The sequence below is a fragment of the Ammodytes marinus genome (assembly GCF_949987685.1).
Source record: "Ammodytes marinus genome assembly, chromosome: 24".
Classification (NCBI taxonomy): Eukaryota; Metazoa; Chordata; class Actinopteri; order Uranoscopiformes; family Ammodytidae; genus Ammodytes; species Ammodytes marinus.
In genome coordinates this window covers 8,384,504-8,397,404 of record NC_137228.1, presented here as the reverse complement: position 1 = coordinate 8,397,404, position 12,901 = coordinate 8,384,504, and the positions used below count along the sequence as shown (strand labels likewise).

Sequence of the window (12,901 nt, the reverse complement as noted above, 5' to 3'; positions counted from 1 at the left end):
AAGTGAGAGAGAAAGAGAGAGGGAAAGAGAGAGAGAGACAATTTCTGAGCAAAGGCGGCTTAGAACAAGAGCGTGTCATCTGCATACAAGCAAAATGGAATCGCACGTAACATAATACAATTTCAAAGATGTCAAACTTAGTGTAGTGTCAAATCCGTGTCCGAAGCGCGATAAGGTGACAATAAGACATACCTGTACAGAGATCTACCTCCGATGGTTGCCAGGTTGGAGAAAACACTCAGATCGGTCATGTTCTCAGGCCAAGACTGGATATTGAGGTAACCTAAAGGAGGTTATCAGCCAAGAAAGAAGAACAAGCGCCACTGATTAAATGCGTCATAGAAATATTACTGAAAGCAGATATAGGAAAATAGAGAGAAAGGAAAAAGTTGTGACAAAAAGTCTGCAATTTCTGGTCATGCACTTGCATCGCCTCTGTGAAGTTCGAGCAATAAATCCCATCCTTTCTAGGAAATGTGCTCGCAGAAGACAATAGGCGCTAATTAAAAGAATGGATTTACTATTCCGCACAATCTGTCCGGTGGCACTTGCCTTTTAATGACAGATTATATCAAATCAGGATCTGTGGAAAATGACATTAAAGGGGAAAGGGTAGGAAATGGCTGGGATAGAATGGCCATTGCTCTTTCTTATTGCTTGGGTTTTCATTATGAAAATGCAGTTTCACTCCATTAGCTGTTTGGCTCAACTGCAAGTTGCATTTTAATATGACAAAAGGGTTTGTGTACGAGGCACTGCTCATCCCCTTAAGGCCTCTAATAGTTAATGAATAAATACACTCACAACCACACACACACACTTACAACAGCAGCTACTGTATGCACGTATAACTATCAGACGCAAACACACACACAATAACATTATATCCACCAGAGAACCCTTTTAGAGTTCACCCACAAAAAAAATCCGCTTTCAGCTTTTCTCCTAAAGCTTCCTATTACTACCTCAGAGGCCCACGTTATACGTTCACACAACGCACACATAAAAAAATATTGTTCTGTTCAGTCAATTTATTTTTTCTTCCCGAGGCCTCACCTGTGATCTCTTTCACGGTGCGGAACGCGTTGAGACGCTCTGGGTCCATAGGTCCAATACCGTGATACATGTCCCTGAAACACACAGTAAAGTCAATGACATATTTGACAACAAAAATATGATTGCATTACTTCTATAGTAGGACACTATTTATAAAGCACTTATTAACTTACAAAACCTCAAGGCAATATGTTTTCTTATACCAAGGTCAGAACGCTCTTTTCCTCTAATGTGCTCTGTGACATTTGTGGTCACATATCATTCCATCCTTCTTCGGGGCACGTTAGCAGTGGAATTTGATATTGCTCAAAACCACAATGGAATATGAATGGAAAGGTGTTCTATCTATAACTCATTGGTTTCCTAATGCTGTAATGCACACAAAGTAAGTAGCCCATTAAAAAAAGAATATATAATAAATGTAATGTCAAACACGTCAAACCAGACACATTTGTCCGCGGGGAAACCATACTGTGCTCACAACCCATCCTCTCATCAACCCCATCTCTGACTGCTCCTAGTAGCATTCATTGAAAAAGTGCTGATGAGATCCACTGTGTCAGGCAGCCTCACAGTCAAAGTCAGCGACTGGCTAATGAACATGGTGGCATTAACAATTAGCAGCTAATAGTAGCGCTTAGTAGCTAAAGAGGCAGCTTGCTCCCCGAGGAGTCCGTCCAACGTCGTTTGACTTGCAAATCACCGAATCAGTGTTTACTGGGTTCCCATCCATCCATGCTTGGATCAGCTTTAGCGGTGTCTTTTCTGACTTTAGAAGCTACTTGATCCTAAGTGTATCCCTAAACTGGGCTAAGCTGAACTAACAGTAGTTTGTCTGACTTGCCATTGCAGAAGAAAATATCTATGTAAGCACTGTGTGTGCACTTTTTTTTTTTTTAAGATTATTTTTTGGCATGTTCAAGCTTTATTAGACAGTACAGAGTTGAAATAGGGAGACAGAGAGAGAGGAGGTATGACCTGCAGCGCCCTGTGTGTGCGCTTTTAAGCTGTCACCTACCCTTTAATGCCGGTGATGAGGAAGATGAGGTTGCCGTTGATTTTGGTGCAGTTGACAAATTTGTCAATGTTGCTGGCATCCACTGTTTGAGCCGTGAGAAGGCTGCCCGTCCCAATGCCGTCACACACTGATGAAACAAATCACAATCAAACATTCAGAATGAGTAACAATAAAGCTATACTATGTAACTATAGTACAGGAATGTGTGGTCTCTTTATTGACTGCTCTGTTAAGTAATTAGCCAAATATAGTTATCCAAGAAGTGCAGTCTAGTCACAGTCACATTTAAGTGGAATGTTTAATATGGACAACATGGCAGTGTAAAATTAAAATGTTACATAGTTCATCTTTAACTTCCTTTAGGGATGAACCCATTAACTATTGTAGTGCATATCCAAAGCCTCACTTATAGCAGAAACCTCATTTTGAGAAACTATCATTAGTTATGTGTCACTTAAAGTCGCCTCACTCTTTAATAAAAGGACATGTGCTATTGGTGCACGGGCAAGGCCATAGCCCCTCTCCAAGCATTGACATTCTTTAGATGAAAGCATGGGCCAATCCACAGCCAATTCATTTCCCCTATAACAAATTCATTACATCTGCATTAATTACACTCGCGCTCCAGTGTGAGCCAAGTCTCTCTGACAGAGGCAGAGGAGGGGGTGGGGGGGGGGGGGGATGATGAATAAGGCTTGCATTAAGTGGTGTAACCAGTTTTTGATAGTGATTTATACCAGCCAATTCCGTATCTGAAATGTTAATTTGTTATCATTTCCCACAGTTCCCTGGGCCATCCCTCATTAACCCCTCCCCGCTGCGTGACGATGTAATCAAGAGATTAGCCAATCAATTGATGCCGTGGCCCGTACGCTACTTACTAGACGCCTGCAGGAAACAATATTGTCTTCCCACCAAAGACAAAGGGCAGATCATTTACCTTTGTGGGAACGATATTATTATGAGGGGGCTAATCTTCCGTATTGAACTGGCGCAATGCTGGTTCAATTTCACATGAGACACTTTAAGGCATCTTGCTGACTCTCACGCACCAACGTGAGGTGTAATTACCTAACAGGTAAAAGCTGGTTTTCATTGTGGGGCCATTTCAAGCTAATTAACATTTCGGCTGTTGTCAGAAATAAACATTTGACTTTTGTTAATGCCACATTTGTCATATTTATTCTCCGATATGTAACGAGTATACAGTGGATGCTCACAGCAATTATATTAGAAAGGGGGCTAAATGAGTGGCAGAGCTCAGCCTTTTAAATGAAAGCATTAATATTTACAGATCATGCATAACACATATTTTATGAAGTCATAACTGCGCAAGTTTCAAATCCACAACACGGGCAGTTGAGATACTTTAATAGTCCTAGCACTATGGCATAACGTTTATGACTTTAGTGAATTTATTTTACGATGGAGGCTATAGGCAGGGGGATAATAATTCAGACTATACACGTGGTTTTATCCTGAAATGGAAGCAGATGCTGATATATTTGGGGGATACATTCCAATAAATATGTAGGTACATTTAGTGTAATACAAAAAAATGCTAAGCTGGCTCAAATAAATGTGATTTCCTATAAAGCTTTTTAAAGTAATCCTTCTGTGGTTTCGCCTATGTTGATCCAGTATTGTCACTGCTGTCATAAAGCTATTAGATTAAAACGGTTTAACTGCATAAGCCCTTACATATACAGTAAATGCAATGCAGTGCAGTGGGCCAAGAAACAGGGGAATTAGGGAGACTCTCTTTATAAAAACCAGATTTTCATCCTATTGAGTGTAACCACCACATTATACATTATGCACAGACACATGGCCATGTCACCCTGGCCCTAACACATCTTGCCATTGAACTCTGTGTAACATCTTGCTGACATTGCACCCAGCGTGTTGCAATGTACTTAAACAATCTGTCTGTTCTCTTTTGCAGTCGCCGGTTATATTGATGGGGGCGCACCCCGGACCGACTGGGTGATAAAATACATCATCGTACTGAGGTTCATCAAACATGGGGTCCAGTGAGGGCTATGAAGAGTCACTAAAAGTGTCCAATTCTGACACTTGCTTATAGTGCAACTCAAGAGAAAACAATATGTTACTGTACATGATCACAAAAGCATTGACGCTTCACTATATTAAAGGTGGAGTCAGCCATTCTGGGGAAAGCTTGATGTCAAAATTGCTTTTTGTTCAAATCAGTGAATATCCCCCTCACACTCCGCTAGCTGTCTGTACTGTGTGTGCGCTGAAAAGAAGAACTCTAGTGTTAATTTACAGCCTAGGCTCTGTAAACGGGCATGTTGCTAGCTTTAGTGGGCCCCTTTGTTTACATACCAGTTTACAGAGCCTAGGATGTGTATTAACATTGATTTGACTACATTAGGATCTAATTATGTCTTAAACTCCTAGACTCTGTTTTTCACTCTGCTTTAAGGTTCATCACAGGAGATGCTTATGACACACACCATTGTCTTTTATATGAAAAGGTTGGGTGGTACTCCCTTAAAGAGAGACGTGATGCACATTGGCATATTTTTATTTACAAAGCCTTGACCGGGAAGCTTCCTCGTTATTTAACAGAAATGTTGCAAATTTCAGATGGGCTTTATCAGACCCGCTCCACTGACATGCTCATGCTTTATGTCCCACAAGCCCGGTCTGAGCTGGGAAAGACAGCTTTTAGCTTCAGTGCCCCCGACTCCTGGAACAACTTGCAGCAACAAATTAAACTAGAACTGCAAGCAGTTGTGAACGGGGGCCAAGCCTCCCACGCGACTCGGGATTGGGCGTCGTCGTCCGCGGCGCCGGCCCCTCGCTTCACGGAATCCGGGGATGTAAAGTTTTTGAATGTGCGATGTTCGGTGTGGGAGTTGTAGCCCCAAACGCGTTTTCTTTGCTTTTTGCGGTTTTGGTGCCCCCTATGGATGACATTCGCGAAACTGCGTTAGATAGAAAGATGCAGCTCAGTGTACCAAAGAAGTGGATGTCAAGTTTGTGAATGTGCGATGTTTGGTTGGGGAGTTATGAGTAAAATCAAATTGTCAACCTCTCCACGTTTTTGAATTTTCCCGCCAAATAGTTCGAAACAGGAAGTGAAAGTGCAAAACTAATTTGTTTAATAAATCCGGCATACATAGGAATTTCTTGCCCATATTTTTTGTATAGACTCAGGTACGCCCCATGATAGTGTCCCTTGAGTTTCAAGAAAATCCCTTTATTTTATTTTTTTAAGGAATTTTCGCAAATCTTTAAAGCGCTACCGTTTGGTCTTCCGATGGTCGTAGAAAAATTATTTGACTTACTTTTGCTCGTGGGAGTCGGTAGAGCATAATGCTTTTGGTTTCGTCCAAATCGGGCGAAAACTGTAGGAGGAGTATGTTTTGGTGACTGACACAGTTTTCGCGATGTAGCGAAAAATGTATATATACGCAAATGGGCGTGGCCTATCTCAAAAGATGCAGCTGACTTGTGGGCATCTGTGGATATAAAGTTTTTGACTGTCGGACTTTCGGTGTGGGAGTTATAGCCCCAAACATGTTTTTTTATTGTTGTAGCGCCACCTAGTGGCTGGCATGTCTGAATTTTTTTGTCTGCGTACCAGGCACGGACCTGGATAAGCCCTGCAAGTGGCATGTCCCAACCCTTTACGGTTTGGGCTGCAGCACCACTTTTACGTAAGGAAAAATAATAATAACTAGAACTGCAAGCAGTTGTGAACGGGGGCCAAGCCTCCCACGCGACTCGGGATCGGGCGTCGTCGTCCGCGGCGCCGGCCCCTCGCTTCACGGAATCCGGGGATGTAAAGTTTTTGAATGTGGGATGTTCTGTGTGGGAGTTATAGCCCCAAACGCGTTTTCTTTGCTTTTTGCGGTTTTGGTGCCCCCTATGGATGACATTCGCAAAACTGTGTTATGTAGAAAGATGCAGCTCAGTGTACCAAAGAAGTGGATGTCAAGTTTGTGAATGTGCGATGTTTGGTTGGGGAGTTATGAGTAAAATCAAATTGTCAACCTCTCCACGTTTTTGAATTTTCCCGCCAAATAGTTCGAAACAGGAAGTGAAAGTGCAAAACTAATTTGTTTAATAAATCCGGCATACATAGGAATTTCTTGCCCATATTTTTTGTATAGACTCAGGTACGCCCCATGATAGTGTCCCTTGAGTTTCAAGAAAATCCCTTTATTTTATTTTTTTAAGGAATTTTCGCAAATCTTTAAAGCGCTACCGTTTGGTCTTCCGATGGTCGTAGAAAAATTATTTGACTTACTTTTGCTCGTGGGAGTCGGTAGAGCATAATGCTTTTGGTTTCGTCCAAATCGGGCGAAAACTGTAGGAGGAGTATGTTTTGGTGACTGACACAGTTTTCGCGATGTAGCGAAAAATGTATATATACGCAAATGGGCGTGGCCTATCTCAAAAGATGCAGCTGACTTGTGGGCATCTGTGGATATAAAGTTTTTGACTGTCGGACTTTCGGTGCGGATGTTATAGCCCAAAACGCCTTTTCCTTTGTTGTAGCGCCACCTAGTGGCTGGCATGTCTGAATTTTTTTGTCTGCGTACCAGGCACGGACCTGGATAAGCCCTGCAAGTGGCATGTCCCAACCCTTTACGGTTTGGGCTGCAGCACCACTTTTACGTAAGGAAAAATAATAATAATAACTAGAACTGCAAGCAGTTGTGAACGGGGGCCAAGCCTCCCACGCGACTCGGGATTGGGCGTCGTCGTCCGCGGCGCCGGCCCCTCGCTTCACGGAATCCGTGGATGTAAAGTTTTTGAATGTGGGATGTTCGGTGTGGGAGTTATAGCCCCAAACGCGTTTTCTTTGCTTTTTGCGGTTTTGGTGCCCCCTATGGATGACATTGGCAAAACTGTGTTATGTAGAAAGATGCAGCTGACTTGTGGGCATCTGTGGATATAAAGTGTTTGACTGTGGGATGTTTGGTGTGGAAGTTATAGCCCCAAACGCGTTTTCTTTGCTTTTTGTGGTTTTGGCGCCCCCTATGGATGACATTTGCAAAACTGTGTTTGATAGAAAGATGTTGCTCAATGTACCGAACAAGTGGATGTCAAGTTTTTGAATGTGCGATGTTTGGTTGGGGAGTTATAGCAAAATCAAATTGTCAACCTCTCCATTGTAAAGACACTTTTTTGAATTTTCCCGCCTAAACACTTAGGAAATGGCGAAAACAGGCAAAAAAATTGAAAAACTCTTTTTTTTAATAAGTCCGGCCCACATAGGAATTTCTTGCCCATAATTTCGCCATAGGCTCAGGTATGCCCCATGATAGTCTCCCTTCAGTTTCAAGAAAATCCCCCTTTTTTTTTTTTTTAAGGGATTTGCGCAAATCTTTAAAGCGCTAGCGTTTGGTCTTCCGATGGTCATAGAAAAATTATTTGACCTTCCTTTGCTCGTGGGAGTCGGTAGAGCATAATGCTTTTGGTTTCGTCCAAATCGGGCGAAAACTGTAGGAGGAGTATGTTTTGGTGACTGACACAGTTTTTGCGATGTAGCGAAAAATGTATATATACGCAAATGGGCGTGGCCTATCCCAAAAGATGCAGCTGACTTGCGGGCATCTGTGGATGTAAAGTTTTTGACTGTGGGATGTTCGGTGTGGAAGTTATAGGCCCAAACGCGTTTCCTTTGCTTTTTGTGGTTTTGGCGCCCACTATGGATGACATTCGCGAAACTGCGTTAGATAGAAAGATGCAGCTCAGTGTACCAAAGAAGTGGATGTCAAGTTTGTGAATGTGCGATGTTTGGTTGGGGAGTTATGAGTAAAATCAAATTGTCAACCTCTCCACGTTTTTGAATTTTCCCGCCAAATAGTTCGAAACAGGAAGTGAAAGTGCAAAACTAATTTGTTTAATAAATCCGGCATACATAGGAATTTCTTGCCCATATTTTTTGTATAGACTCAGGTACGCCCCATGATAGTGTCCCTTGAGTTTCAAGAAAATCCCTTTATTTTATTTTTTTAAGGAATTTTCGCAAATCTTTAAAGCGCTACCGTTTGGTCTTCCGATGGTCGTAGAAAAATTATTTGACTTACTTTTGCTCGTGGGAGTCGGTAGAGCATAATGCTTTTGGTTTCGTCCAAATCGGGCGAAAACTGTAGGAGGAGTATGTTTTGGTGACTGACACAGTTTTCGCGATGTAGCGAAAAATGTATATATACGCAAATGGGCGTGGCCTATCTCAAAAGATGCAGCTGACTTGTGGGCATCTGTGGATATAAAGTTTTTGACTGTCAGACTTTTGGTGTGGGAGTTATAGCCCCAAACATGTTTTTTTATTGTTGTAGCGCCACCTAGTGGCTGGCATGTCTGAATTTTTTTGTCTGCGTACCAGGCACGGACCTGGATAAGCCCTGCAAGTGGCATGTCCCAACCCTTTACGGTTTGGGCTGCAGCACCACTTTTACGTAAGGAAAAATAATAATAATAATAATAATAATCCCTACAAGAACAATAGGGTTCCCTGCCCCGCAGGGCTTGGGAACCGCGTTGCTCTGCAAAACGCGGTCCCAGCCCTACTCGGGCTTGGCCCCCTAACTAGAACTGCAAGCAGTTGTGAACGGGGGCCAAGCCTCCCACGCGACTCGGGATCGGGCGTCGTCGTCCGCGGCGCCGGCCTCTCGCTTCACGGAATCCGGGGATGTAAAGTTTTTGAATGTGGGATGTTTGGTTTGGGAGTTATAGACCAAAAGGCAAAAGTAATGGCAGAGACAGATGCTCAAGTGTGTTTTTGGCGCCCCCTTTTGGAGCAATTTAAGGAAAAAGTAGAACCAGCCTGAGAACCATAGGACAAACACATGTGTGAAGTTTGGTGTTAATAGGATAAATCGTTTTGGATTTAGGAGCAGTTTGGTTAAAGGTAGCTAATGTGCAAATCTTTAAAGCGCTACCGTTTGGTCTTCCGATGGTCGTAGAAAAATTCTTTACACAACATTTGCTCGTGGGAGTCGGTAGAGCATAATGCTTTTGGTTTCGTCGAAATCGGACAAAAACTGTAGGAGGAGTGTGTTTTGGTGACTGACACAGTTTTTGCGATGTAGCGAAAGAAAATCCCATATGCAAATGGGCGTGGCCTATCTCAAAAGATGCAGCTGACTTGTGGGCATCTGTGGATATAAAGTGTTTGACTGTGGGATGTTCGGTGTGGAAGTTATAGCCCCAAACGCGTTTTCTTTGCTTTTTGTGGTTTTGGCGCCCCCTATGGATGACATTCGCAAAATTACGTGAGATAGAAATATGCGGCTCAATGTACCGAACAAGTGGATGTCAAGTTTTTGAATGTGCGATGTTCGGTTGGGGAGTTATAGCAAAATCAAATTTTCAACCTCTCCATTGTAAAGACACTTTTTTGAATTTTCCCATTTTCCCGCCTAAAGACTTAGAAAATGGCGAAAACAGGCAAAAAAATTGAAAAACTCTTTTTTTTAATAAGTCCGGCCCACATCTGAATTTCTTGCCCATATTTTTGCCATAGGCTCAGGTATGCCCCATGATAGTCTCCCTTCAGTTTCAAGAAAATCCCCCCCCCCTTTTTTTTTAAAGGAATTTTCGCGAATCTTTAAAGCGCTACCGTTTGGTCTTCCGATGGTCGTAGAAAAATTATTTGACTTACTTTTGCTCGTGGGAGTCGGTAGAGCATAATGCTTTTGGTTTCGTCCAAATCGGGCGAAAACTGTAGGAGGAGTATGTTTTGGTGACTGACACAGTTTTCGCGATGTAGCGAAAAATGTATATATACGCAAATGGGCGTGGCCTATCTCAAAAGATGCAGCTGACTTGTGGGCATCTGTGGATATAAAGTTTTTGACTGTCGGACTTTCGGTGTGGGAGTTATAGCCCCAAACATGTTTTTTTATTGTTGTAGCGCCACCTAGTGGCTGGCATGTCTGAATTTTTTTGTCTGCGTACCAGGCATGGACCTGGATAAGCCCTGCAAGTGGCATGTCCCAACCCTTTACGGTTTGGGCTGCAGCACCACTTTTACGTAAGGAAAAATAATAATAACTAGAACTGCAAGCAGTTGTGAACGGGGGCCAAGCCTCCCACGCGACTCGGGATCGGGCGTCGTCGTCCGCGTCGCCGGCCCCTCGCTTCACGGAATCCGGGGAAGTAAAGATTTTGAATGTGGGATGTTCGGTGTGGAAGTTATAGCCCCAAACGCGTTTCCTTTGCTTTTTGTGGTTTTGGCGCCCCCTATGGATGACATTTGCAAAACTACGTTAGATAGAAAGATGCAGCTCAATGTACCAAACAAGTGGATGTCAAGTTTTTGAATGTGCGATGTTCGGTTGGGGAGTTATAGCAAAATCAAATTGTCATCCTCTCCATTGTAAAGACAATTTTTTGAATTTTCCCATTTTCCCGCCGAAAGACTTAGGAAATGGCGAAAACAGGCAACAAAATTGAAAAACTCTTTTTTTTAATAAGTCCGGCCCACAAAGGAATTTCTTGCCCATATTTTGGCCATAGGCTCAGGTATGCCCCATGATAGTCTCCCTTCAGTTTCAAGAAAATCCCCCCCCCCTTTTTTTTTTAAGGAATTTTCGCGAATCTTTAAAGCGCTACCGTTTGGTCTTCCGATGGTCGTAGAAAAATTATTTGACCTTCCTTTGCTCGTGGGAGTCGGGAGAGCATAATGCTTTTGGTTTCGTCCAAATCGTGAGAAAACTGTAGGAGGAGTATGTTTTGGTGACTGACACAGTTTTTGCGATGTAGCAATAAATGTATATATACGCAAATGGGCGTGGCCTATCTCAAAAGATGCAGCTGACTTGTGGGCATCTGTGGATATAAAGTTTTTGACTGTCAGACTTTCGGTGCGGAAGTTATAGCCCAAAACGCCTTTTCCTTTGTTGTAGCGCCACCTAGTGGCTGGGATGTCTGAATTTTTTTGTCTGCGTACGGGGTACGGACGTGGATATGTCCTGGAAGTGGCATGTCCCAAACCTTTACGGTTTGGGCTGCAGCACCACTTTTACGCGGAGAAAAATAATAATAACTAGAACTGCAAGCAGTTTTTACCGGGGGCCAAGCCTCCGACGCAACTCGTCGTCAAGCGCCGTGCCTGCCGCTCACTCCACAGAACCTGTGGATGTAAAGTTTTTGACCGTGGGATGTTCGGTGCGGGAGTTGTATAGGTATCGCTGTTTATGGATGAATTTTGCGAAACTGCCACGGTGGAACGATGCAGCTCAATTCACAGAACAAGTGCATGTCAAGTTTTTTAATGTGCGATGTGTGGTTGGCGAGTTATGAGCAAAAGTAGATTGTCAGCCTTGACAAAATGGCCGCCGGAGCTAATTGCACAATGTAATGTCAATGGACATGCTAACATTCCCGCCTTTTTTCTTTGACGGAAAAAAAAAAATCTAATTTTATTAAAAAGTCCCTTAAACATTACTATTTCTTGGCCATATTTTTCATATAGACTTGGGTATGCCCCTTGATGGTTTCCCGTGAGTTTTAAGAAAATTCCTCCAGGCAATTAGGAGATATAAAATTTCCTAATTCATGGCGCCCCCTTATGGCAAAATTCTCCCAATTTTTTATTGAACGCAATTAAGGGTAGCCCCAACATATGTCTAAAATTTGGACTTGATCCGACTTATGATTTTGGATTTATGAATTTTTTCGTAAAACGTAGCTAATCAACAAATATTTAAAATGCTACCGTTTCGTTATCGATGGTCGGATCAAAATTATTTTAAGTGATTTTTTTCCGTGTGGGTCGGTAGATGTTCTGTGCAAAGTTTGGTGTCAATTGTCCAAAAAATATGGGAGGAGTAGCGAAAAATATGTTTTGCAGTTTTCGCGATTTTGCGAAAAATCTATAATATCGCAAATGGGCGTGGCCTATGCCAAATGATGCAGCTGACTCCAGTGCATCTGTGGATATAAAGTTTTTGACTGTGGGACGCTCGGTGTGGGAGTTATGACCCCAAACGCGTTTTCCTTCGTTGTAGCGCCACCTAGTGGCCGGCATGTCTGAATTTTTGTCGTATGCGTAGTCCGGACGGACCTGGATCTAGTCATGCAATTGGCATGTCTGCACCCTTTACGGTTTGGGCTGTGCACGCAGTTTTAGGGAGGTACAAATAATAATAATAATAATAATAATAATCGCCACAAAAACAATAGGGTTCCCTGCCCCGCAGGGCTTGGGAACCGCGTTGCTGTGCAAAACGCGGTCCCAGCCTGCTCGGGCTTGGCCCCCTAATAATAATCCCTACAAGAACAATAGGGTTCCCTGCCCCGCAGGGCTTGGGAACCGCGTTGCTCTGCAAAACGCGGTCCCAGCCCTACTCGGGCTTGGCCCCCTAATAATAATCCCTACAAGAACAATAGGGTTCCCTGCCCCGCAGGGCTTGGGAACCGCGTTGCTCTGCAAAACGCGGTCCCAGCCCTACTCGGGCTTGGCCCCCTAATAATCCCTACAAGAACAATAGGGTTCCCTGCCCCGCAGGGCTTGGGAACCGCGTTGCTCTGCAAAACGCGGTCCCAGCCCTACTCGGGCTTGGCCCCCTAATAATCCCTACAAGAACAATAGGGTTCCCTGCCCCGCAGGGCTTGGGAACCGCGTTGCTCTGCAAAACGCGGTCCCAGCCCTACTCGGGCTTGGCCCCCTAACTAAATACCTTCATATCCTTTAATCAATTTAAACAAACTATCTTAAATCTGCCAAACTCTACCTGTAACTGTTTTAATTAGGCTATATTGTACTTTCACCCATTTAATTTCATTTTAATTGCTGCCACTCCTCACCACTATGTAAATGTTTCAATTGTTTTTTTT

General features: G+C 43.3%; 1 protein-coding gene across 1 annotated transcript in view; it reads right to left on the bottom strand.

Moving 5' to 3' along the window:
• Nucleotides 1-12,901, bottom strand: part of LOC307269868 (receptor tyrosine-protein kinase erbB-4-like) — a gene marked incomplete at its 3' end in the record, with an annotated part of 121,954 nt that overhangs the window by 59,360 nt on the left and 49,693 nt on the right. The window contains exons 8-10 of the mRNA XM_080052950.1: nucleotides 2,075-2,201; nucleotides 1,057-1,130; nucleotides 193-283 (exon numbers count right to left, since the gene is read on the bottom strand). Of these exons, the coding sequence (XP_079909076.1) occupies nucleotides 193-283; nucleotides 1,057-1,130; nucleotides 2,075-2,201 (292 nt within the window). The remainder of the gene's footprint in view (nucleotides 1-192; nucleotides 284-1,056; nucleotides 1,131-2,074; nucleotides 2,202-12,901) is intronic.